Source organism: Montipora capricornis, chromosome 7 (assembly GCF_036669925.1).
Source record: "Montipora capricornis isolate CH-2021 chromosome 7, ASM3666992v2, whole genome shotgun sequence".
Lineage (NCBI taxonomy): Eukaryota > Metazoa > Cnidaria > Anthozoa > Scleractinia > Acroporidae > Montipora > Montipora capricornis.
In genome coordinates this window covers 15289237-15316679 of record NC_090889.1, presented here as the reverse complement: position 1 = coordinate 15316679, position 27443 = coordinate 15289237, and the positions used below count along the sequence as shown (strand labels likewise).

Sequence of the window (27443 nt, the reverse complement as noted above, 5' to 3'; positions counted from 1 at the left end):
ACTGAAAAGAGTTCGGTGAAAAGACTCACACTCATTCAGAATTTATTTTACAGACAAATTGTCTGTATCGGCAAAATCCTTTTCACTGATTTTAAGTTGAGTAATTGTTCCTTGCTTGCAATGTCTCTTTTCCAGATTAAGAAAATATTTGGTATTTTTCTCACCTTCATTATACCATCGTGATTTCGATATGATAATCGCTCCTTTTGTTTTATATTCGATTAATGATTCTAATTGTTCTTTCTTTGCTTTAAGCACGGTCCATATTTGTTGTTTTCGAGAATCATTAATATGCATATCACTTAAATCTTGTTCCAAAGTTGCAACTGACTGCTCAATTTCTTCTGACTCGTTTATTATTTTCTTTTTCTTGGAAACTCCAAATTTTATCGATTCCTCTCTAACTTTCATTTTAATCACCCTCCCAGAGCAGATTAGGGTTTATAAACTCATCATCCCTGTATTCATCTTTGGTTTGTTGTATAATCAATTGGATTTGATTAATACATTCTGTTTCAATTAAAAAGGAGGTGTTAATTTTCCAAAATCCTCTACCTCTAGTATTAGAATGTAGCGAAATTTCTAAAACGATCATTGAATGGTCCGTTTTATATCCCGGAATGATATCTGCTTTGATTATGTTACAGAGTATTCCTTGACTTACCAGAAAAAAATCAAGTCTGCAGTAAACTTCCGGTTTTCTTTGTCGCCACGTAAATTTAAAAAGTTCTGGGTTTAATACTCTCCAAACATCGACTAAATCTAAGCTTTGGCAATAGTTGTTGATGATTTCCAATGACTTCTTATGAGTTCTACTCATACCACCTTTTTTATCCTTTTCAACATTAAGCACTAAATTATAAAGTCACCCCTAAAATTATGTCTTCGCATTGGAAATCAAACAAATGGTCAAAGATCGAAGTGAAAAAAGAAGGATCATATACATGCATCTTCATTTGGTGCATATATATTTGCTAAGGTCAGTTTTTTTCCACTGGTAATTAAGTCCCATATTATAAAGCGTCCCTGGGGATCAGTATAAGCGTTGGAAATTTGAAAATGGAAGTTATTATTGAAGAGAATAGCCACACCAGCGCTTTTGCTTGAGCCGCAACTGAAAAAAGCCTGATAGCCCCATTCTGCTCGCCATTCATGCTTATTGTCTTCGGTACAATGGTCTTCTTGAATAAAATATATTGACATTTTTTTCATGCGTAACCGGTTAAAAATCTCACGCCGCTTAACCTTAACTCCTATTCCTCTAACATTCAAGGATCCTACTTTAAGGCCCAATTTTTCTATGATTTTTTCTTAGTATCACATTGGTCACCCCCCACCCAAGAGCACCTCCGATCGTAACTATAGATGCAAACTATAAGATCAAAGAAAAAAATAGGACGAAAAAATAACAAATAAACAAAGGACAAATACACAACCAAACAGTCATAAAAACAAGTATATGACATTAAGAGTTTAGGAGTGTATAACTGATTCGTTCTTGTTCTAATTCGTTCGTTCGGCTTGCTGCTCGTCTCCGCCATAGACTCATTTGAAAATGAAAGTGTGGCTTTTAGTTCAACCATATTGCATAAGACTCTCACCGCCCTGTTATAGCCAGTTCCCTACCAACAGGCCAAAATTCACCATTTATGAATAACTTATCTGGTTGCGCCGAACTGAAAGCTGCTTGCATTCCATTTCTTCTGGCCTTTTTCAATATTTCCACTTGTGGTTTTCGCCTGTCAATGATCTCAGCTGGTAAATCTTTAAACATTTGAAAATTATTGCCACCGAGCCGGCGGCCCGAAGCTAAGATATCCTCACAGTCTTTGTACCGCAAAAAGAAGGCGAGTATGGGCCGTAGTCCTCCATTTTTCCCTTTGCCGATCCGATGAACACGTTGAATTTCGACCCTCTTTGCATCTTCATAACCAAGTTCTTGTTCTAAGAAGAGACGGAGTGTTCCCTCTGTATCTTCCCTCTGATCCGCCCCTCTTCTTGTCTCTTGTATGTTCATGAACTTAATGTTCTCACGCCTCGAGTAGGCTTCTAAATATAGATTTTTATAGTACAGACGCTTCGCTTGTTCTTCAAGTTCTTTTATCTTTTGACTCAGATTTGCCGTGTTTGCCCCTTGCTTGTTTTCCATAGACTCCATTTTGTCTTTAAGCTTGATATTGACATTCTTTAGTCCTTCCTTCAAATCATTTAATTCTTGTTTGGCTTTACTTTCAAATACTTCAAGTCGCTGTGTCCTCGATTCTAGATTCTGTAACTTGCCTTCGATATTGTCTAAAGAACTTTCTGTTTTTTTCAAGTTTCTGAAGCTTCTCTAGAATTTGATTTAACATTTCGCTCACACTCTCCGGCATGTTCAGTACTGCCAAGGCTTCATCCACGCTAGCTTCTTCTTCTTCGTCTCTCGTGCCTTGACTTTTTGCCTTTTCTTGTCCGGAGAGTCGTGCTCACCCTCTGTCGATTTCGATGACCAGTTTCGGCGCTTCGTAAGATACTTTTCTGTAACATTGGCCATTTGTCACTTCAAAGAAAATGTAAAAAGGCGGACGAGTGTTTTGTCGAGTTTGAAACCTGGAGGCGTACGGCTTCAAAACCAATCCACAAAAAGGAGGACTCTGAACAAAGAGGAAGATATTAGCATACAAGAAAAAAAAAGTCGGGTCACATTTCTATTCTAAATGTGTGTCTTATCAGGTTTAAAGCTTATGCATGTGACGTTTTATTGGTTTTTTGAAGCTTGTTGCCTCTACTCTTATGTTGTGGACACACGAGGCGCAGCCAAGTGAGTCCAAAACAAATTCTGACCACTGTGATGACAAAATCGTTGTAGATAAAGTACAGACAACGCGGAACCACATTCGATTTGCTTTTTACCACACTATTCAACGTCAAAGAAAATGTTTATTTTAGAGCGGGACTAAGATCGTGACACAAAGAGCAAGCGTTGTCTATAACGGTCTCGCAATATGATTGGCTTATTTGCCAAAATGACCGTAACTGATTAATATTGGTCATCCATGAGCATTGCGTGACAGGTTGACGCGTAGACTGTCATTAGCCAAATACCCCAATCAGATTACGAGATTACAAGCAATTGTGGTAAAAAAAATAGTCTTTTTAAAGACTTAGAGTTTGCTGTACATGCTTCATTGCTAGTTGCCAACTTGCGCGTCCGATATTTTGTAAAATCGCTCGAGTAAATTGACCCTGCAAAATAGTTAAAGTGACCTTCAAGTTAGTGCCATAACAAGGGGGCTTACCATCGATTCTAATGAGAAGATTTCAAGATGACCAAAGAGTTTGAACAAATATGAACCATTTGCAACAGAAAGGATACATTGCCTGTGTAAGTGGTGATGTTTGGGAACATACGGCATACTTCTGATAGTTTTTGATAGTTCCCGCATGTTTCATTTACAGGATGAGAAATAATCAAGAGAGCTACGCCAAAAATAGTTCAACTTCCACGGCTACAGATAGAGCAGTAAGGAATTACTCCTGTCTTTTGACCGTCTAATTTTTGTATCTTTAATTGGTTTTAAATTCTTCGTGGTTATGTCAGGAAAAGGGGGTTGCAGATCATTCTTTTTGCCGTCTTATTATTTAAACAGGTCGATGAAGTGACCGAATTCCCGACTGAAAGTTTTCAGATCCATTGTGACTATGAACATGTCTACGCTGTCCTGAGAACCGACAAAAGGGAACAAGGCAAGTTGATACATTTCCTCTTTCACAGGAATCCCACCAAAATATGACCCTCCTCACATATGGCCCTCTTTATGAAATGGGAATCATGGCTTGCTTAGGGTTTCAAATATTGCCTTAAAAGGAAGCATTGCAACAATTGCTGGTCAATTCTACCACAAGTGGGAAATTTGAATATTCAGCAAGAGCGTATTTATACCAAGGGGAAGGGGTAAAAGCAACATTTTTTTAGGTCATATACTTCTCAGGGAGGGACGGTCAATACAACGTATGTCGTTACTAGGAGAAAACATAAGTAAGTAAAGTAGTCCTGAGAAGGACTGTTTGAGATGACATTGACTGACGTTTCGACAACCTGAGCGGAAGTCATCTTCAGAGGGTTCAAAAAAAAAATCTTCTGAAGGTTCAAACCATCTACAACTAGGAGAAAAGATAGGGGAGTGAGCATTCGCCTCCCGGCACCAATGTGGCTCGGGTTCGATTCCCAGACTCGGCGTCATGTGTGAGTTGAGTTGGTTGGTTTATATTTAATCCCTTATTATAATAATAATAATAATTATTATTATTATTATTATTATTATTATTATTATTATTATTATTATTATTATTATTTGTTATTATTTGGGACTCCAATATGGCTACATGTACCAAGACGGAATATCAAACTTAGATTTTTTTTTTCAGCAATATACTCATCCACCTACAGTGTCCCGCAATCTCCAGCTGTTGTAGATGCTTCTGATGCAAGTCTTGGCCACTACCCACATCCGGACACTGCAAAGGAACAAAACAACAACTGTCAGGGGAACACTGAGGAGAGTTTGTACGACGATGTAATGCCACCGAAATGTGAACAAGCCTCAGAAAACAATGAAGCAATTGATAAGGAACTTACTGTCGTAAAAATAACTGAGGAAAGTTGCCATACGGGATCAGCTCAATTGAAGGGCCTCAACAAAAGTAAGAGCTTTGGTCGACATTTCTACGAGATTTATCCCGAGTGACTTATGTACATTAATTTGCAAGAACTTCCCGTGAGCAGTTCACTTGAAAACAACAGTGATTCCGAAGTGATGTATTACAACTTATACTGAAAGCGTCAGCCAGCAAGCTGATTCAATAGTGGGTAGATAAGTAGACCTCAGGAACACCTGACTTTTTGAGTGTTATTTTTACATACAGTACACAACTAAAACTATGCCGAGGGTAAATAAAGATATATGATATGATGATGATATGATGCTGAGATCAAGTTAGGGAGTTTTTTTTGGTTTCTTTCTTTCTTTGTTACTTTACGGGGGAAGAGCTTAAAGTGCATGTGACACAAAATCTTTTATTAACGTGTTCAAAAGAGCTTTTAAAATGATGAAGAACGGCGTTTATTTTATTGTGACAGCACTCTTGGTTGCAGAGTTATTCAAGAATTTGATTTATGCAAATTAAAAGACTTGTGACGTCACATAGTGGTCGAACCATGGAAACAATTTTCCCGACGAGTATCTTCCAAGATTGTTGTTGGAACTTGATGGTATCCTGTTGATAGCCACTGGATAAGACAGGAAACACGGGTGAACATGGCGAATGTAATCTGTGAAAACAACGAGAGTGACTAGAACCGTGAGAGTATTTGAAATCCGTTTCCGACGGAAAATTCAAACTCAGTGAACCCACCGAGCGTTGGTGTGAAAAAGTGCCGTCCCTTCCCTAGCAAGAGTTATTTTATTCAGTGCACGCGGTCGCCAAGCTCGAAGCTCGGGCTGAATTTCAACGGCTCGAAAAGATCACATGCATTAGTTCACCGCTGGACTACGCATGTCCCGTGATTCATTATTCTTTGCCAAAGTATTTACAAGCAGACCTAAAAAGAGTCCAAAAATGAGCTATAGCTTGCATATTTCCTGGTAATTCTCATGAAGAGGCACTTGGTAGTGCAGGATTAGTTTCGGATCGTGACCACTAGGATGCAATCAGTTTTCAGTTGAGTCTATTTGTGAGATCAAAAATAATAAGCTTCATAATCTGCTGTCGAATGCATGAAGCCAACCATATGATCTAAGAAGACGTTAAGAAGTTTGCAGTTCCTTTTGCTAGGATTAAGAGAGTCCTTTATTATCAAAAGCTCAACCCTGCCTTAAATCGATTTAATATTTAGAAACATTTAGATATATAATTTAATGAATATGGTTGTGATATTTTAATATTTTAACATGATTTTAAAATTATTATTGTCCTGTAAGAGCTACGCAATTCAGTAAATTTTTGACTGCAAAGGAACTCTGAATAAACCAGTCTTTGTTGTTGTTTGTTGTTGGTCAAGTATATCATGTATTGATAAAAGAGCGATTCTCGTGGAATAGCTTTTGGGGGCCAGCGAGCAGCCAATATAGTCAACCCTATTCATCCATGCATGGTTCAGCCCATCGCAAATTTGAGCGGATCAGTTTATTCTACGCGTGAAGATGTTCGGTTTTCTCAGTGACTACAGTAATTGTATGCTGCATATGAAACTCGACACAATACCATTTACCCGACCAGGACAACCAAGAACACATTCGACTAAAGGAAGGCGGGCTATGCTTTTCAAATTGAAGTCATTTTGAACATGGGCTATTTAAAGCGTAAATATCAGTTTTACATTGATATACAAGAAAGTTCACTTAAAGCCCTTTCGAGCGCACTTTTTTTTTTTTGTATTTTAGAATGTTCCAAGGTTTCCACAACATCTGCACAAAAATAACAAAGAGGAGATTCGATTATTTTAAACTTAAAAAGCTTGTCGTTTGTATACAAGATTCTATTTAATATCTTATACTGGAATTCCCGTAGTTTTGTGCTTGAAGCAACAGAAAGAAAGTAAATAATCAAAAGACTAATAGTATTGGACTAAACAAGGTTGGCTATCTTTACGACTGTGCAGGGTTGCTTGTGTTTAATAGGGAGCCTTTGAGGCTTCGTTTATCTTCCAGTGACAATTTTTATTGAATAGCTTGTTGGACGCCATTCCTCTAGAATAAAAGTACTTGTTAAACAGCAGTAAATCACTTATAGCTCATCTCTCCACTCCCTTCGAACCAAATTCTCTCTACATATCTCACGGAGACGATAAAATTTCCCTTGAAAAACTTTAGTCAAAATCACTAGCAAGTTTGTTAAAAAGTGTGCACAGCACCTACTGATAGAAAGAAATATGAAGAAGGTTTCAACACTGAAGAGTTTCAATTAGATTGGAAAAAAATATTTAACACCATGTTATTTCAGTATGCGGACTACACAATCTACGATCATGCCAAAATATCTGATCTTAATAAATGCAGAAACACGTGCACCATAGGCGACTCAAACTCATAATTCGAATTCTCAGTCAATGTAACGGTTTATAGGGTTTATACGGAAACATGAAATGCCCGAACAAATTGGCTAATCTCAGTTTACAGCAACGAAAATAGATAAAATAAACCTACTTTTACTATAACTTATGTCCTTATGTCGATTTGAGACGTTCTAAGCTAGTTTTGAAATTTGCTCCAATCCTTCATTAAAAGAAGACAGGCTGGAAACTCAGAAACTCTGAAATCAGTTATCACTCCGCGATTGAGTACGATTTAATCCCAAAAATTGGCTTGATTCGGCCTTTTGTCCACTCCATAAAGACCCAGAAGTCCGAAAACAATCTCCACATGCTTAGAAAAGAAGCCAGTTTTCACGAAGAACCCGTCACTTTCTCCATCTTAAAGGGTGTTTTGGATTCTTCCCTGACACGATCGTTGGCCTGGTGACAATTTCACTTCTCTGTAGGGGTAGGGATCCAAGATCAAACTTCGCCAATCTGGATATGTCTCTCGTCCCCATGGCTTTGACGTCCAAAACCTCTGTCTCCAATAGCCAATCGCGTTGCTCAACTACGTAAACATTCAAATATTAGTTGATTCAAAATACTATAGAGGGTTTTCCCAAAGAAAAATTACTTGCTCCCCGCTGTTCTGCCATGTTATCGAGGCTGAAAAGAACCGAACTTAACCAGTTCAATTATGAGTTTGGGTGGCCTGTGAAAACACTATTTCCCGATCAATTACCAAACTAACTATCTGGTGTCAGGAAAGTACCCTCGTCTTTAATAACGGCAAAACCAAGGTTATGATGTTATCCACCTCGAAAACGTCCAGAGTACATCACCTTGACGAGTACGATCCTAACATCTCCGTCAGTGGTTAGAAACTAGAACGTAGAAATCTTGTAAGCTGCTTGGAGTTCACATCAATGAACCGTGATCTTAAATGGGATGATCACATCAAGCACAAAGTATCTGCACGTTACACTACTTTATCAATACGAAGAAAACTGAAATATCTTGCTAAATACGAGCTCAGAAAGCAACTAGCAGAAACATTGATTTTGTAAAAACTAGACTATGCCTATTTGGTTTTTTATCCTTTACCACAATTCGTCTGCAACGGGGTCAATTTACAGCTGCAAGTTTTGTAATCGGTCATTATGTTAAAATCTTTCAGGACGTACTTAAAATTCGATGGGTTTCAATTAATGAGAGAAGAGACCTCAGCCTCCTGAAATCATACTTTAAAGCTTTGCATAACGGTTGAGTGAATTTTTAATCTATAATTTATTAGTCTATATATGTGATGTTATTTATCTTTAACTGTAAATAATGTAGTTTAACAGAGAAGAGCCACCTCGTGGATCTGTTGAATAAACCATTATTATTATTATCATCATCATCATCATCATTATTATTATTATTATTATTATTATTATTATTATTATTATTATTATTATGAGCAGTATAAAAACGAATGGTTGCCCAAATAGTCCCACAAACAGTAATCGGGCGGCTATCCGATACTTCAATCTATAATAACTTCAATAATAATGACTTTATTATTTATACAGCGCAAAAATTCATTTAGATATGGTTTTCTTAGTACCGTACGTTAAAACGTTAAACGAACAGGCGATATGCAGAGAACGTGTAAGTACAGATTTCTGCATCCGTGCATCATCCAACTAGTGGACTAATGCAAATCCTGCATTTTGATTGGCTACGCTACTAGAGGACTATTGGTAATAGTCCTCAAGTAGAGAAAAGCGTGACGCTTTCTTTCGTTTTATTCCCGAAGAAATATATTTTCAACTTTCATGGGCTATTGACCCGTAGCCTTTGCGGGCTACGGGTCCAATTGTTAATTAGCTGCTTGAGTGTGTTGGTGAGGTCTTGGGAGTATCCTCCGAGGACATCAATGATGATGTCCGCTGTTAAGCCGAGTAGACTACATGGTTTCCTTTCTCGGCATCGAAAAATACTCTTGAGTTTGGCAAAGGTGGGCTTTGTCTATACGTCGATCGTAAAATACAAAATGCTGACGCGAACTGTCAGTATCACTCAGCTAGTAAGACCAGAAGTTTCTTCCCAGAACTGGTGTTAATGGCATAGAAATGATGGTTAAACTAAAACAACCATGAACCATTCTTTGATTGTACTCACGTGATAAGACGGCCCTGTTGGTGCCAAAACAATAGAAAACTATAGCTCAAGTTTTGTATCATAGTAAAGTCAAATTCTCAAACGACTTTTTCGCTATTGTTCTTGCACCAACATGGCCGCTGTGACGTCAGGTGAAATCAACGAATACAGTACACGACCATCTTTACTTGATTGTTTCACTTAAACGTTTTGTTTCCACCACAGTAAAATGAATGTTAGTGGTTCCCATCCGAATCCAAGCTCACACACATTGAAGTCTTCCTTTCTGCTCAAGTTATACGATTTTTACAGCACTTCATTCTGTCGAAAGGATTTCCAGAATCATCGAATTGATGAATAGGCCTTTTAATGATCTATTTCTCAATCTCAAGAAGGCAAGTATGGTTTGAGTCTGGGCTATGAAAAAAATAGTGATCCTACCGTATATAAAACCAATAAGGAGGATTGCATTAAATTGATCGACTCAACAATATAAACTCAAGTTGAGATTTTTTCCCATCGTATTAGCTCTTCTCAGTCTTAGACTATTTTTGTGAAACTTCATCGAGAGTAATATGATTAATTGAAGTGCTATTTGCAAGTACAATTTCCGGCGTTCCCAGACGTCTTTTCCCTTTACTTGTATTTGCCAACATTGGTAGTATTCGAGCTTCAGGCTCCTCCAAAATACAACTTTTATTGAGATAACAATTTGGCGTGACTAAAATAGCTCATATATAGAATGCACACGGTGATAAAGCTTTTATCTCAGTATGTAAAACGAGCAAGCGACTAAGCACCCAAGTCAGTGGTAGCTCACTGGATAAAGTACTTAATTGAAACTTGGGGCAATCAATTTAAGATTGAGATTATCTTAATTCGGTTAAAACAATAATGGGAATACTGTCAGCCGACCTTCCAAAACGTATGACAAATTTCGGACTGCATGGAAGAACGCAAGAATCTCGTTTTCGAATATTGTGATGATAATTTGGCTCCTAAACACGGATAAGCGGCACCATTTTAAAAGAATCGGAAATAATTCATTTTAAAACAAAAGAAGTGAGAAGCAAGAAAATACGATTGAGATTATATAAGGCTAAGTTGGTCAGCTTTCTGAAATTCAATTAATATGTAATAAACGTGATAAATGAGGCTACAATAAAAGACCGAGACAGAACTGATTTTTTTATAAAATAGTATGCCGACAGATTTTTATATTTTCCTATGCATATGTGTAATAAGTTATTTCCACGCAAAAATTCTCGTCAAGAATGAGCCATGGACACGATCCGGGTCCTTTTCTACTAAGGTCCAAAGACACAATGAGTAACTTATATTTATGGACTGATTTATGGAAAGTACATGCTCTTTCATTGCGGTTGGATGCCATGAAAATAGTGCCTGCGCTTTGGAAGATCTATGCCTGCAAAACACAATCCAAAAAGACACCAAGCAGACACAAAGTAGATTCCAGAGAAAAAAAAACTGAGATTTAGATTTTGCATGGATAATGAAAATTCCCGTGTTTTCCAAGGATCTTTCTTTCTGTGAACTAAATGCAAAGAAGAAGGGTGCATAAAATATGTAAACAGACGCTTTGAACCCCACGTGGTAGATTTCCCAAGTAGGAGCTAAAAACAAAACTGGACTTGAAAATAGCGTCTCCTCTCTCAGGCTGGTCTCATCACCGTGATCAATAACTAAACTATAAATATACAAGCTATATTTTCTACGATTCTAGTTTTACACCGGTGTGTACGCATATACATAGTGGTCGTTTCCGGTGCTAACATCTAATTCATCCGTGACTGTAGAGGACAAGCAAGATTGTAAGTCCTCCAGAAGAACATAAGTTTAATATAATTAAATCAATATTACTGCCTATGTGCACTCGGTGATAGAGGACACAAGTAACATTTGGAACCTAGACGGTATTTTGAGAAATGCAAAATTAAGTGAGAGGTGATACTGCTTCTAGCTGTGAGACGACTCAGTGTAGTATTAGTAGAAAGGTCGACATTACAATAATGGTAATAATTGCCGGCTCCAAATAGTGCATTTGTTTTAAAACAATTTCTTCTGTAGATGACAGCTGAAACAATAATTTCGACAACGTTTTGTTTATCATCAATAAGAAGTCTTCCGTTTTTCAACAGTGTTCTTTAGCTCGCAAATGACCGCTATGCAGTGTTTAATCTTGATCAAAGCAAAATAGAGGTACACATCTATAACCATACCATTTCCTTGTTCTTAGATCTCTTGATTCTCTAATAGAAGAGTATCAAAATCCGTCCTTTGAGGTATCTTTCCTTTTTTGGTATTTAAGGAGTTGTGGGTGGGGTTCAAAAGAGAAACAGAATGACCATACGTTCACTTTCAATTGTTTTTCAAAACGTTCAGTTGCGCTTACAAAAGATCTCTTATTCTCTCAGTCTTGGAGGAAATATGCAAGGCTAGTGTGCAAACTTCGATTTCTCTAAAATGTGTCCAGTTATATTCTATTATTTCGTTTTGTTTGCTAGAAATCCAAGGTTGACTGTGACGACAAAACCGGTCTGAAATGGAATGTAAGAATTGATCTTATTCACGACCCATTCGTAGCCTATTGCGCTTTGAGGTCCATGTCAGTGGGACATCGACGGGGAGAACTCTGGCCACGGTGGGGCAAAACTTACTTTTCGTGAGTTGTGGTTTCGTGGCCCAAACCTTTTGGCCCCAATATTAGATTATGATGTACTTGAAATTTATTTCAGGAACTAGAACTTAACGAGAGGCCGCTAAAAGAAGACATTGTTCAAATGCTGAAGGGAATATAATCTAGATTATTCTACCTCTAGAGCCTATTTAACTCATACGGAATGGTTTTTTCCCTTGCGTGCGTGACAAATGCAGCACGAGAATGTTCTTAAGCTCTTCATTAGTTAGTTTGTAATGCATAAATCAACAGTCCAATATATAGGCCATTTCAGAGTTCATGTGTGCCTCAAAGCGAGTCTAGGTGGGAAGATTTTCTCTTGAAACCGGTAGAACTCATTACCATTTCTTTGAAGCGGAGGCAGACATGAACTCCAAAATGCCCTACTTTCTGTCTTTTTTGTTTATATATATATTTTATAAATAACTACACATTATGTATTCATGCTGGGATCAAAAAGCAGCTGAGAAGGAAAAAGTAAACGACGTCCAAGGAATAACTAGGCGCTCAACTGAGAAAGTTGAACATTCATCAGTTAATGCTGTTTGCATTGCTGCCGAGAAATAAGACACTACGTTTCCCTATAGCCATGCAAACTGGAGAAATTCAAAGCTACCTATAGTCATTTCACAGTTTGGGGAAAGTTAATTATTTTTCTTATTTTAACTTTTCCTTGCTTTGTCCACGTTAACTGACGGAGAAGTGGAGGCTAACAAAACGTAAAACGTTTAAATTATAGCATAAAAAATATGGACATTCAAATCGCAAAGTTGTCTCCAAAAAAAGAAAGGAAAGGAAGAAAAGAAAAAGGAGATCCTTATGACTATTAACCCAGACTGAAAATGCACAGCGCATGCATGCCAATTTTATCAGCATCATGTCAAGGCGAAGTCTACAGCGAATGGTAATGATAATGCTGAGGCCAAAAGTCTTAAAAACATTAGGAAACTCCGAGGCTGGTTTACTGCATATCGTCGCTATATTCATGGTCATCCAAACGACCTTTGAAAAAACCCTCACTTTCATTAGACGAGTGTCCCACGATCCCACGAGTGTCCAGATAGGTTTTTGATAAAAGCTCTAGTAGTTATTTCATTGAGAAATAAGTCTCTGCAGCTTTCAATTAGCTTTGAACACTGCAATGGCTTCGACATGTTCATGTGGATGCTTTAAAACACTGAACTCAAAAGAAAACGGGGCATTCGTCTCCGCCAGCATATTGGCCACATCTTGCCTCATGAGTGAATCAGGACACAATTGTGTATAATCGACTTAAAGTCAGGTTATTAGCTGGGTTCCGCGGCCTAACACTAGACTTTGTGGTGGTACGTAGCACTATAAGAGGAGCTTGAAGTTGAGGTTTTTGAAGATAGCGTACCGAATGACTGATGACTACCTTTCTGGAAGAGTTGGGGGCGTCGCGCGCATAAGTACCCTGACAATGACTTTCAATTAAGTAGAAGATTTTAATCGAATTAGGTTGTGCATAAAAACTGGAAATTAAGTTACAGACGCTACGAATGTGTAAGCTGAACATCCCACTAGTAAATACTAGCACCTCTTTTGGCAAAAAGGTGACCTTGGTTCTGCAACTAACGAAACCATCTATATTTATACTGAGTTTTCGGTACCATTTCTTAAAGATGTTTCCATTCTAAATGGTAGCTTGAGCTCGTTACTAATCAATTATCTGCGATATCGGTCTTTTTCAGTCCAGAGTTTGAATTTGTCTACAAACAAAAAAGCACTTTCGAAAGTATGTTATGAAAGTTTATTAAAATGTCAAATTCTTAGTTAGCATGGATACCGTCGGATTTTAGATAAGCGGACTGACTTCAGTTTTGTGGTATTTAATTTGCTTTTAAAAGTAAACGGAAAATAGACAATATTTAGAGGTTACCATTTTTATTTTGTTCTAGATACATCCATCCTTGGGAGTGACTTAAGTTCCGGAAAAAGGAAAAAAAAATTAAATACCACTGAGCTAATAATAGCAAAACTATTGGTACATCACTTCTTTTTTTCGACTTCCATTCGTCGACGAGAAATGCTCTCTTATGAATTATAATTGGTAATTTAAGCCAAGTCGTTTGCACTAGCTATCCGGAGATGGTATAACGTCGTCGTTTGATCTTTCTTTTGGTCTTCTTTGAGTCATTAATTTTCTGAAATATTGAAAAAAATAATAACAATTAGCGAAAATGTTTACGTGTCTGCTGCAGCAGTTTCCTTGCACAATCGTCCACTTCCGTTTACTCCACCTTGTTATGCCGTGTACGATACCCTGACGGCGTTGTGCTTGTCGCTTTCCCGATAATCGTGTCTAAGAACACGCCGTTATTCGCGGCGCCTCTCTCACGCGTTTTAAAACGTCAAGAAGGCGGATTTAGAAATGTTGCTTCTGTAAGGTCTGCAACTATAGAGCTTTCTTTTATCGAATTTATCTTTCTTCAAACTAAGCAAGAACTTATTTTGAAGATGCATCAAGCAAACTTGAACTGACGCGTTTCCATTCACGATGATGACGTGACCAAACTCGACCCACATCCCTGCTTGCTGAAACTACAGCGTCAGTGTTACAACAATTTGTTACATATGAAGCTTCGTCTTCATATACGCACCTCGGAAGATTCTAGTATAGACGGTCGATAAGTTACCGCATAATTGCTTCTCTTGTATGTTGCTCTAGATCTAAATTATGCTCTTAGATACTCCTCAATAGGCATGGAAGCAGATGAATAATCCAATCCTTTTTCTACTGGCAATGCACTTAGCACAATTCCGTAGGCTGATAGTTTTTTTTCGCCTCGGTTTAAAACATAATAGTAGATATCTAGACTTAAGAGTTTTTATGCCATGTAAGCTATAAGCGATGACCCATTCTTGTCGCCTTAAACATAATAATAATAAACAATATAGAGGAAGAGGTATTGGCTAATAATTTTAGTATGTTTTGATCAAAATAAGGCAAGGGGTAAAGAGCACTTTCAATCTTAGCAAAGTTTTAACCACAGACCCCTCGCGCAGTTTTATCACCGGATGGGGCTAAAAGACTGCTTGCTTCAATTTGCTTTGACTGCACACCATATCATTTCCCGTTTTAATTCCATTGAAAATCAGATTTCTTCTCACTCCTATCGAGAAATCCTCGCAAAACGAGAGACATCACCGAGATTATTTCTAAAGCCTCAAAAAGCAAGTAAAGTTTTCGCAAAATCTTTTATTTGTCCTAGCAAGTGGACGCTCAACAACTTTTTTAAGTGTCTGGACAAAGTGGTAATTATTTAATGTCAGTTAACTTTAAATGCATCGGCCTTTCCCCTATGATTGCGTTGGGCGGTTTGGCGGTTTAAGTGCGGGGACAATGTTATGTAATGATTAAAATAGAACTAAGGCTAGAAAAATCACAAATACCTTTCCGTGGCTAATTTATTTCAATGTCAAGCAATTAAAATTCGACGGGCGTTAAAATTGATATTGAAACATTGAGGTCGTCATTCCATGTTTCAGACTAACTACTTGAACAACTATCAAGAGATCACGTTCTCTACTGAAGTGAAAGTCCAATTCTAAACTTAACCTCCAAGTCATGGAGATTTTTTAAATATCTTTGTGAAGTGTACTAGGCGAAACTGAAAAAAGTTATATTCTAGTAACAGCCGACAATGGCTAAATCGATCATTGGATCTACTGATTACACACTTGTCTAAAAAGACAACTGGGAAATCATGATACCATTTGATTACTTTGTTGATTCAGTTTCAGATCGTTTTAAAGTTTATTCTAAAAAAAGGACGAGTATGAAATTATTAATTAAACTCTTTTAAAGAGTTCTAAGTCTATGAATTGTGCAGTGGCCTTAATATTATGGCAAGCTCAGGAAGTCCGTCATTGATTAGGCTGTCGATGCATTTTACAACTCACGCACCATTCAAAAGATACCGAAAATCTATTATGCAAAAGACCCATAGCATAAGTTTGCCTCAAAACACTCTTGAAGGTCGATCGTCTGTGAAAATGTTATTGCAACATAAAAATACGATGCGCCAAAGTTTCCCACGAGGTTTCTCGAAGCGACCAACAGCTTAACTGGGGCTCACAGACAAAAAGCTGTGATTCATCCCAAACTACGAAATATTATTGAAACGGAACACACTGAACAATGCTATCGAGTATCTTTCCCACGAGAACTTTATGGGTGATATTGAACGATATTGGAACATCTTCTCGGAACTGTATTCTTGTGAACGCCTTTCCTAACCGAGTGGAAGTCTAAATATCTTCGTTATGAAATTGGCCACGGTAATTCATCAGAAAAACGAAAATCGTATCGAACTGCTTGGGAAACGAATCAAAATTTGAACTTAGATTGTACTTTTGATATTTTAACTGTTCTTTTCTCTTTTTTTCTGTCTGAAAGGAAACGGTAATTATGTTGAAATCATTGTTTGAATTACAAGATAATTATCCGTAAACGAGCGAATTGAAAAACAATAGAGATCACGAACCATTAAATTGAGAAAGGGAAAATCGTTTTATACTCTCAAGAACTTCATTGGTCTCGGTAAAAACCTGCGTGAAAAATTGTACTAGGAGATACAAATCTTTCAAGTTATTTCTTACGCAATTTGTCGTATTAAAGGTCATGTGGCTGACGCTTTTCGAAGTTTTGCAGTCGATACCGATTTTGGACCGGTTTCAAATGTGACGTCGCGTTGTTAACGTCATTCAAAATCCATTCTCAAAAAAGGGCATGGGCAGTCGCCAGCGATAAAACAAAAGAATGGCTTAATGATGTCACATTTAAGAGTTTAAGCGCCGTGTGAACTTCCATACGAAAACAAAAAGAGTGAGATCATTGTCGATGTTCCAAGAGTTGCCCGGCCATTTACCGCAAAAAAACGCTCAACCAAATCAAAAATGGCCTTCCCTTACCGGGAATTGCTTACAGCGATCGTCCTAGTTTTGTCTCTGTCTTTACAAGCGGGAGGAACCGTTTACTCTTACGGAGGTAGGAATCTTTTAGCATTAACCTTTAGCCACTTTTTTTAACTTCCTGCTAAGGAACGAAATTTACACAACTAAGTACTGTAATACCTTTTCTATCTCAAATAACTTAATAATACTGTCAAGAAGACGACTTGATTTTAATTCGAAGAAGCTGATATCGAAGACTGGTTTTTGTCAAAATTGTTCTCCTCTGAGTCATACAAAAGAGAGAAAACTCTCCCCTACTATATAACAATGTTTCGATTGAAAAACGATTTTCTCTCTCCAATCCTGCAAGTATTAAGTTACTTGGAACTACGCATTAAGCAGTTCTCGACAAATAACCGCAATACTGCGCGTCCTTCGCTAAAGCATACCGAGTGTTTCAGTATTTATCTTTATTGGGATTTCTTCACTTTCTTGTATCTCGAGTCCCTTATAAGTTTCATCAGCTGAACATGACCAAAATATTTCCTTTTCTTTTTTTGTTCTTGCTTATTTCAGTTCCTTTTCACCAATCCTTTTTGCTAGTCTCAAAGGAGCACTGATCAATTCGCGCCTCCCTCAGAGAACGAAAAATGCATGGTCTTGACGCCGTTTTTTTTTTTTTTTTTCATATTTAACGAACTGCGTCTGCTTGCCGTTGTATTTTTTAAACGTCTTTCAAAGACGAATTGCGTAAACACTTTGCCGAAACACCTTCGATGGAGTATTTATATGAATACTTAATAGTGTGGACGGAGACTTTTAATACTTTTTCTCAAGTTTTGTTTTTCGTCTAGTACTTATTAAATTTCCTCTGCATTTTATCGTTTCCTTTCTCTTAGACAATCATCTGTTGACCTTTGAAAAGGAAAATCCATTAAAAACAACTCTGGTGTATTAACTGAGTAGTTTTTGCGAGAATAATTTGCTAATCAATACAGCATAGTTTATTTCAAGGAGGAACTACAATAGATATGGGCGTCTAAATTCAGTGACAAGTGACAAGGTTTCGACTGCTCTTGTCCACTAATTGAAATGTCTATGAAGTACATTTAAGTCTTAATGCCAGCTAAACATGGGTTAATCTAAGTTTTCTTAGAAACAGTAAATGTTTGATAATTTTTCCAAGATATTGGTCACCTTGAAGCACATGAAAACGAAAATTGTGAAATATTCACGATGTACGTATGTGATTTCATAGAGAATTTCAAAGATCAATAAATCGGAATAACAGTGCTTTTTTTTTTGCAACTGGCATCTATGTTTCTCCGAAACATGGCCTTTAAGCACGACTATGTCGCATTCTTTGAACGCTTTGGCAAGCATGTTGTAATATTAAACTTCTAAGCTAATATTCATCGCCTTCATGAGTGGAATATATCATGACATTTCTTTTTGCAAGAGCAACTTCTCTCATAACATCTTAGAGATGAGTGTCAGCCGCAGAGAGGTATGCCCGAAAATTTTCAGGCACAAGTCTGTATTGATAAAACACAAAAAAAGCAACGATAGAAGCAAGGAGACACACGCTAACACTAACCCGGTGTGGCCAAGAAAAGCCTTCTGTGGGCCACGGTGAACAAAAAAACATGCAAGCAAAGAGCTTCAGTTTGCACTCAAGTCTTGATTGACTGACAAGCCCAATTTACCGCAGCAGTACCGAAACATATTTTGGTCGAAATATTACTCTCGGTAGCGAAAACCGCACATGGAATACAGAGAAAAAATGGAATTCTATCAATTTAGGAGTTAATTGCTTTTGAACCTTGACTAAAATGACGCGGAAAAAATTAAAATGAAAACAAGTGGGTTTCATGTTATTTCCCTTTTTAAGAGAAGTGGGAGACGAGGGTTAGACGCCTTTTATTCAATTACCATTCAATGAGAATCATTTTTGTATAAATGCAAGAATAGCAGACAGCCTGTATTATGTAAGGAATGGCCTTCCGGAGCTTCATGGGACCGAAAATGCATTGAGGAAATAACTAATCATGGCAAGAGGTCTTGTGACTGAATTATATAATGATATTGAAGTATTTCGACTCAAATTCAGTGGTCTCCTCAGAGAAAAAAGTTGTATCATTCGTATTGGTGAGTTACACCGACGTCACAGCCGTTATATATGTTGTCAAAGAGAACAATACCCGACGTTTTGAAGTCATTTAGAAATCCAACTTTATTACAGTGGAAAAGCTAGAATAGAACTAAAAAACAGCCAAATAGTAAATGGGAAAAAACTACCGGTTTAGGGTAACGAACTTGGCTGCAATAGAGTTAGCAAACGCTGATGCGGCACTTTTCAAGGAAATGATCGCCGAGCTACCTTTAAGCTTTCGGTTTCCACATTTATAGTTAGGCAATAATTATAGATCCCGAAAAAAAACCAGGCCACAAGTTTGTAGTGCCGTCGTCGACCTTGGCCTAACGAAAAACAATTTCTACATGCTCAGCAGAAAATGACCAATTCCAACTTTCCTTGGTCTCAGTTCTGAAACCTATCAGTAAAATAGAGGTCAGATTCGTGTGTGTTAACGTTTTACAACGGCTCCAGGGACTGAAAATGACAACGAAAAGAGGAATGTGGTATTTACATAGACCGATTTCTGTACGTAAATGCGCACATGCAATTGACATCAACGATCAACGAAATATTTCAAATGAAATACTTGTGAAAAAGGCCTCAAAAGGCACCAAGAAACCCACATCCTGAAGGAAACAACTGATACATGCAGCCAACACTACAGGAGAAAAAACCTTCTGACCTTTACAAGAGGGTACAACAAAAATCTCCTTCTAAAGTAACTGTAATAATTTTTCACAACTCTTTAAAGAGTTCTGTACTGAAAAGTCATTCCTTCCACCACTTACTACGTTTGGGGTCTCTAAAGGAGAGGGACTTTGCGCCTTTTTTACTTCATTGATGACGAAGTCTCAATGAGGAATATATAGAGGGGGCTTCAGGTGCTCACTGGGTCATTCGATCAATGGGTTCTTAAATCATGTTCAGGTTTCGTTTGGGCGGTCGAATTGGTGTACGAATGTGCTCCAAACGGAAGCGCGAAGCGCACGTGTCGCAGGTTCGAATCTACCCTTCGCTCTTATCTCATTAGGGAGTTTAAGTAAAAACGACGGCTACTGCTATGGCAACGCCACGAAGCAAGAATATTATTGGTTAAAAATGGGAAAATACTCGTGCTGCACGAATTTCCGTGCATTCTGACTGCCGTACTCCACAAATCAACAACGTGAAATCGCCAAATTTTAGGTTTTGACGACAACGCGAGCATATAACAATGAAACAGTAATTTTCTGTTTTGACTTTAAAACCGTTTGCACCCATTCAGTTACAGGATAGTTGCCTGTATTGCACAGAGTGAACAAGACGGAATAATCGCGAAATACTTGCGATAACGCTAAGTTATATTTTGGACTGACGTTTTCGTTGCCGTAGCCGTCGTCTTTGCTTAAACTCCGTATTATTTTTAGGGGCGGTTCTGAATTTTCTGTTGAGTTATCAAAGTTAGTCTTAAAAGTCGTAGGAAAATATATATCCAAGTGATCTACATTTCATTAATGAGATGTCTTAAGTCTGATTCGTAAATATTATTTTCCAGCTTCTGTATCATTTTAGTAACAAATGGGCTCCATGAAACTGTACGTCTGTTTAAGAATTCGCCATTTTCACCAATCTTACAGTACAGTTCATTTTGGGGGGTTCTTTGATTTAAAACAATGGATATTCAGTTCCACTGAAGCATGATACAGTCCCAAGCTAAGAGTAAATAACTTGTATTGTTTTTTTAATGTAAAGTAAACCCCAATACGAATTGCATTATGGGATGTGGGAAGTAGCAAGTGCACCAAAGATGACGTCAAAATGCGGTGAGAACAAAAACGTCACTGATATTCTTATCACATTTTGACGTCTTCTGTGATCTATTGCTGAACAGACGCGTTCATTTGTTTTATATGATAAAGAACTAAAAGTTCTTTAAAAGCCAATCAAAATGTGTGCATTATTCAGCTCATTTTTTGAATGTAAAATGGAGCATGAGATAATGCAGTTACGACAATCCCTGGCCAATTCAAACAATAGCTATCCAACCTGCACAAGGCAGTTTCTTGTCAGATATATTTTGCGCCATAATTGTAATACATACAAATACAACTTAGATGTTGAGCTGTTCCTTGACGGATTTTTACTCTAAAAGCAGAGTAAAAGGGATTATTTAAGCCCAAATCAATTTATACGTGCATCAAGACAATAATTTAAACGAAAGACAACAGTAATACAAAAATATGCTTCTGAATTATCGCGTTGATTTTGAGAGATTCGTCATGACAACAAAACAATTACCTAGGAAATTTCATAACATAACAGTTACTTTACAACCACTTTATTTAGGGTACGGTGGCTATATCTTGTGTTTCTTTCCACTGATTGGAGGTAAACTTGCAGTTGTGGATTGCTGTCCGGCAGGTCTTTTCGATCAGCTTAAAGTGCCCCCGTGATCCAAAAAACCACTTCCTTTTTTCCTTCAGATTTTGAAAGTGTGTTTGCTTAACACCTGACTGGCAAAATGTTGAGCTTTGATTTTTATCCAAAGGCCGTTTACTTTAAGTGTAAGTTTTGGATTTCACGGTCCGCCATTACTCACGTTCAAAACTGACCGATTGGACCTCAGACGGTTGGATCCAGGGAAAAGTGACGTCAGAGGCTAACTAGCTTAAAATTTCAGCGTGTGAACGCAGCTTATTATATATGCAAAGCGTGAGTCTAAAAGTCTGAAAGCCCAAAACCCCTGTGCTGCATATTAATTCTGCAGCGTACACACGTATTGCATTCTTAAACTAGTGAGCCTTTGACGTCATTTTCTCCTCGATCCAGCTCTCTCAAGAACATAATGTTAGTAATGGCGGACCATTAAATAGGAAAATTACAGTTAAAATAAAGAGGTGTCTTTTTGAAGTCAAGGCTTAAAACGTGGGTCACTTAGTGTTTTGTTAACATAGTTTTGAAATCCAAAGAAAAATATGAATTGATTTTTTGGTCAAAGGGGCTCTTTAATTATTGTATTTGATTTGACTTCTCATCGCCTCATTCAATAGACCACTTTCGATATATTAAAATTCAGTCCCAAATAAAAGGTTTCATCTCGAGGCTCTGGGGAATAAACTCATACAAATCCTTATATTTATTCCCCAGAGCCTCGAGATGATTCCTTTTGTTTAGGACTAAATTTTAATATATCGAAAGTGGTCTATTGCCCGCTCGTCCCTTGCGCCCTGAGCTACTGGGCTGAGATAACTTCTTGTTTCAAGCAAGGGTTTTCTCAATGGAGCGCTTTTGCCCTTCTCCTTAAACTCAGTTTTAATGCAGATAACTGCAGCCCGAAGAATAGCGAAATGAATGGGAATTGTTAAAATTTCGTTCCACACTGTTTTAACACAAAGAGTAGTGTTATTACACGTACGGTATGCAACTGAATACGTCAACATATTATTTTTGTTTTCTCCGTTACAATTTTCAACTTAAATTTTCCCTTCCCGCTGTACCCTGCAGCCGCATGTTAAACGAATGGACTGGTTGAGATTTCATTTGTAAGATAAACTTCAAGAGGTGTAAAAAATGAGTAAAAAACTAATCGAGCGAGAAGTCCTTTGTTCTCGCCACTAGGAGTCTCGCACTTCTCTACTCGACAAATTCTCGGAAAGCCTCCAACGTCTCAAAACTCGACTCGAGCTCGAAACCTCAACGATTGAGATCGAGTTTCTTTGACTAGCAGTGTAGTATCTTCTTTTTCATTATTTTGCAGAGTTGGCTATTGGTTCTTTTATTCTATCAAGGTAGTCAGTATTGTTTATAATAGTGTTTCGTTTCTTTTACTTCAGGTGCAGCTCCTGGCTGTGTCAATCTGCTTACCCCCACCAATGCGAAGTTCTCTGCATCGTCCAGTAACGAAGGACCTGATTTCGCAGCAATAGATTCTGAGGACTACTGGTGTTCGGAATTTATTTCTTTAAACCAGTCTCTCACGGTAGATTTGGGTAAGGCTGTGACCTTTAAACAACTCTGAATAATTACCTGAAAAGTTCATATTTTGATCTTGGCTTATTAACTTTGTCTCATAGCACCACGGGTGAGGATAATTCAGTGCAAACAAAACTCATTTATTCCTGAAGAGCGCTCAAGCAGCGTTAAAACATAAGGGACATGTTGGTATTGGATGATAAATCTTTCAATTAACCTCAGTTACATGTTGCAGGTTTCGTTGCATTCTTTGACCGGCTTCTGGTTCAAGGAAGGCCCGAATCAAAAATATCAGTGTCTGCATACCTAGCATTAACAAGTATCGACGGTGTGAATTTCTCCCATATCCTTGGCTCAAACGGGATGCCCTATGTAAGTATTTTTCAAATGTTCTTCAGTTTTCTGCAATGGACCTTATTGGAGTTGAGCCTGCAGGCACATTTTCTTTTGTTTAAAACTACATGCAAAAGAGGCTTAAGGACGTTCGCGCGAAAATTTTCTAACATTTATTTTTTTCTGCAAATTTTACTATTGAAAGATGATGAGTTAGTGATATCAGAAATGAAAAAAAAAAAGAAAAAAAAAAAGGGGGGGGGGGGGGTCACCGACTTCTTTTTGGAGGGAACTTGCCCGGAAGAACTCCCTAAATCTGAAAAAATCCGGCTTCTGTAGCGAATAAGGCCACAGTGTCTATTAGCCCAAGAACATTGCAATTACATCTTTGAAGTGCAATGTTCTCTACCAAACGTTGTTTAAGTGGACCCATCAAGTGAATTTATTTAACTGTTGAGGTTCTTTAAAGAACAAGTCCCCATTTAGCGACCATAGTTTCATGCGCCTTGCAGCTGCAAGATGGCAGGATTCCATGTCTCGAGGACAGAAATCTTGAATTTTTTTTAACTTCTCACATTGACTTTTTTGTTCCTTTTTTAACAATATAGAGATATCTGTAAATAAAATCTGTTTCTGAAAAGAAAAGTAGAGGTCACCGAACATTCAAGATCGTTAAATCCAAGCAAAGCTATAGCAATGGCCATCTGCCCTATCATTGTCCATTTTAGTACTTAGCGCGCGCGCTCGATGCATGACTTGGCATGTGAATTTGCGTGCGCTGTAAGAATGCACGGTAGCAATGGCCGCGAACGTCCTTAGGGCCAATTTTTGTCGCTTGCGACAAGCTCGCGACAGGCCTACGACATGACTTACGATTGTCGCAGCGTTTTGAAACATGTTTTAAAATGCTCTGACATTTTTCTGACGTACAAAAAAATCGTTAAATGCTCGCGTCAGCTCATGATTCAAATGGGTCACCAGAAATAAACAAATACCTCTAATTCCCCTCACCTTTCTTCTAATTCCTATGTATATGGAATATAAATAGACATATCCTATTCACGAAAACCACGAAAATTCTACACAAACGATTTAATGGCCACTTAAATCCGTTTGTGTTGGCCTGTAGCTCCACTCGCGCAAGGACTCAAATGAGCGGGTGACGCATACGTTAATCAGGAGCTTACGCAACAGGACGGCTGGAAGACTCAGGACGGCAAAATGACGAAAAAATGTCGCGTGATATTGGGAATGCACAGTCTCGCGCGATACGTTTTCATCATTTTACCGTCCTGTTGCGTAAGGTCCGATATACACGGTACGATTTTGTCGCATGCGACAACGACTTACGATAGGCCCACGACGTGATTTACGATTGTCGCAGCGTTTTAAAACATGTTTTAAAATGCTACGACATTTTTTTCTGACGCACACAACAATCGTAAATCATGTCGTGGGCCTGTCGTAAGCCGTTGTGACAAAATCGTACCGTGTAAATCGGCCCTAATACTGATCTTTTAACCCCCTCATTTTTCCTCATTTTGCAACTTTATTCGTTTATATCTCTACTTCCGGACGGTGGATTGTTTTCATTTTTTGCATTCTATCTCCATCTTGATCACGATTTGCCAGGAAGCAAAGAACGTACTTAGCAAATTCAGTAGAAGCGAGACGAGGCAGCCTGCGTAGCAAACGTTTCCTACAGACGAGAAGCGAATACATTTTTCTGGCCGCGCAAGAACAGGGCAAGCGCAGAAAACCAATGCCTCGCCCCATTTTTCGCGAGGCCAAAACATAAAATAGCCCTTCCAAGTTCCCCGCACGGAAACGCTTGCTAGGCAGGATAGAGAAGAGGATAAAACTAGTTTGTTACTTTTAGCTATCCTTCAATCATGTATTTCATCAGTTTTGTTTATTGACGAGCACCGTGTTCCTTTATTTCAAAGCAATTCCGAGGGCCTTTTCAGAATGGAACAATAATCACGGACCAGAACCTCACAATTCCAATTCAAGCTCGTTATGTTAGATTCAATCCGATAGAACCGATGACGGGTGACCTCTGTATGCGAGTTGGCGTAGAAAGCTGTCAAACTGGTAATTACTTAGTTTGTGAGGATGCCGACAGTAGGGCAGGGTAAAAAAAAAACCGGGGGATTTGATCAAGTGTGTTTTGGACACAGAAAAAGATCACGAAAAACAACTAAGCTTGGAACTATCAATACCTAGCAAAAGCAAATGAAGCTAATTAACTAGTTGCGCTGAAGTGAAAATATTCTTAAATTGCAAGTGAAGCCACTTTCTTAAACTCTGAAAGACATTTCTGAGGCAAAATCGATCACAAGAATGTAAAAACGACGTTCAACTTAAACCCAGTTTAAAAGGACGGAGGGTTACCCTAGTGCCAGGGTTACCCCAGCAGGAGGGTTGCCCTAGCAGTCGCACATTTCTTCTATTTTTGAGCAATATGTTTACAAGGCAGATAGGGTTACCCTGATGCTAGGGTAACCCTGTCTGAGCGCTTGGGTTCCGCTAGCACCAGGGTAAACCTACCTGCCTTGTCAACGTTCTGCTAGGGATAACTCAGCTACCCGGTACAACGTTTTGTTGGTCTCTAGCCGGGTGCGGTTACCAAGGTCATTTAGAGTTTTCCCGGGTGATGGGGTTACCCCACCTGTCAATTTTTTCTTGTAAACGCGGGCTATCTTTGACCCTTCTACTACGGTAACCCTAGAAGTAGGATTACCCTGCTCTCTCCTTGTAAATAGGGCATTCCAGTGAGTTGCAATTTTATTTTGTGATCATGCAGAACTGATTCTCCAAAATAAGGTGAGACACTTAGTTTTGTGTACATAATGTACCAAACTATGTTACTAAAGCTTTCAATATAGTGTCACCACAAGCGCCTCAAGCTCAGTGTGAGCATGGGCGACAAAAATATATGGATTTGTATGAGAATCGCGAATCCCGATAAAGAGCTTAAGAAGATAATTATATGAAAAAAAAAATCTCAATTAAAAAGCCTAGCCTCATTTTTATCGTGGATAGCTTCCTTCCTGTGTGGTTATTTTCCAGATCCGACGCGACTTGAGCCATTTCACAATTTCGTGGTTGTCAACGGTTACAATAAAATCCCAGAGTTGGAGACTAAATTCTCAGGTGCCACCAATTTGAGTCAAATATTCCTTGATAAAATATTCCCACTGTCTCAATTTCACATCAGAATCAATTGACAATTTTAACCCACTATCAACGCAACAGCAGTCCTGCGAGCAACGTCAGGCGGTGAATATTGCAACAAAACAGCATACAAAGGCGGTGCTTTAGCACAAAAGTGGCCACGGCCTCGACCGTTGATAACAAACTGATCCTTACCGGGGTGGCAGAATATAGTTTGTTCCCCTGCGTCTACTGGCATGACTGCATTGACTCAGTCGTCCAATCACAGTCTCGCCTCCTTCGTTGACAAAGTTCAAACACATTCGCGAAGCCGGAAAGCACTGAAAGATGCGAGAATGAAAGCCGTAGTAAACAAACTTTTGCGCGTTCATGCCGCTTTTATTAGTTATAGGATTTTGTACGAAGTAGTCTGTTCGCGTTCGTAACTGTATTTATCAAGCCTTCAAGAAATTAACTTTAATTATGCAAATAAAATTTGTTCCCGTCGTTTATCAAGCGCAATTTTTTTTTAATTCCCCTGGGTCTCCCGGCATGACTGCATTGACTCAAGTTTCCAAGGAATAGATATTGACATGTAAATAAACTTTGTTCGCGTAGGATATTGTTCTACGAATATTTTGTGGCTGGACTTACTGAAGCCGGTGAGATTTTATTATTAGCATCTGAGAGAAAACGTTCGCGTCGGAAGACCCAGGGGAATGAAAAAAATTGTTCACACTGAGCTTGGGGCGCCTGTGGTGTCACCAGCCTAACCCAGCAGTTATTCGCTGCCTAAACAGAGTGTTCTTTATCTGCGAATATGGGTTAGCACTTTGCCACGTAACGTCGCCACATGCTACACCTGTATATGTCTTAAGAAGTGTCTCACCTTATTTTGGAGTGGGGTTCCATTCTAATCATAACCTATAATGATGTTATGCGCTTGGGAACGTCAAGGGAACCCGTGTTCCTATTAATTAAGGGACATCTAAAATCATTTTTCTATGGAGTTTACAAAACATGGTCAGGTTGATGTTTCTACTCTCTATTAA

The 27443-nt window shown here is 38.3% G+C and overlaps 2 protein-coding genes across 3 annotated transcripts in view; both read left to right on the top strand.

Moving 5' to 3' along the window:
• Positions 1–6024, top strand: part of LOC138055697 (coadhesin-like) — a 49784-nt gene extending 43760 nt beyond the window's left edge. The window contains exons 11-13 of the mRNA XM_068901578.1: positions 3439–3502; positions 3630–3726; positions 4408–6024. Coding sequence (XP_068757679.1) covers positions 3439–3502; positions 3630–3726; positions 4408–4727 — 481 coding nt within the window. The 3' untranslated portion in view covers positions 4728–6024. The remainder of the gene's footprint in view (positions 1–3438; positions 3503–3629; positions 3727–4407) is intronic.
• A 10654-nt stretch (positions 6025–16678) lies between these two features.
• Positions 16679–27443, top strand: part of LOC138058283 (coadhesin-like) — a 42532-nt gene continuing 31767 nt past the window's right edge. The window contains exons 1-4 of one of the 2 annotated variants that reach the window (XM_068904199.1): positions 16679–16908; positions 22764–22919; positions 23138–23274; positions 25182–25329. In XM_068904199.1, coding sequence (XP_068760300.1) covers positions 16818–16908; positions 22764–22919; positions 23138–23274; positions 25182–25329 — 532 coding nt within the window. In that variant the 5' untranslated portion in view covers positions 16679–16817. The remainder of the gene's footprint in view (positions 16909–22763; positions 22920–23137; positions 23275–25181; positions 25330–27443) is intronic. The other variant, XM_068904197.1, reaches the window with a different exon arrangement.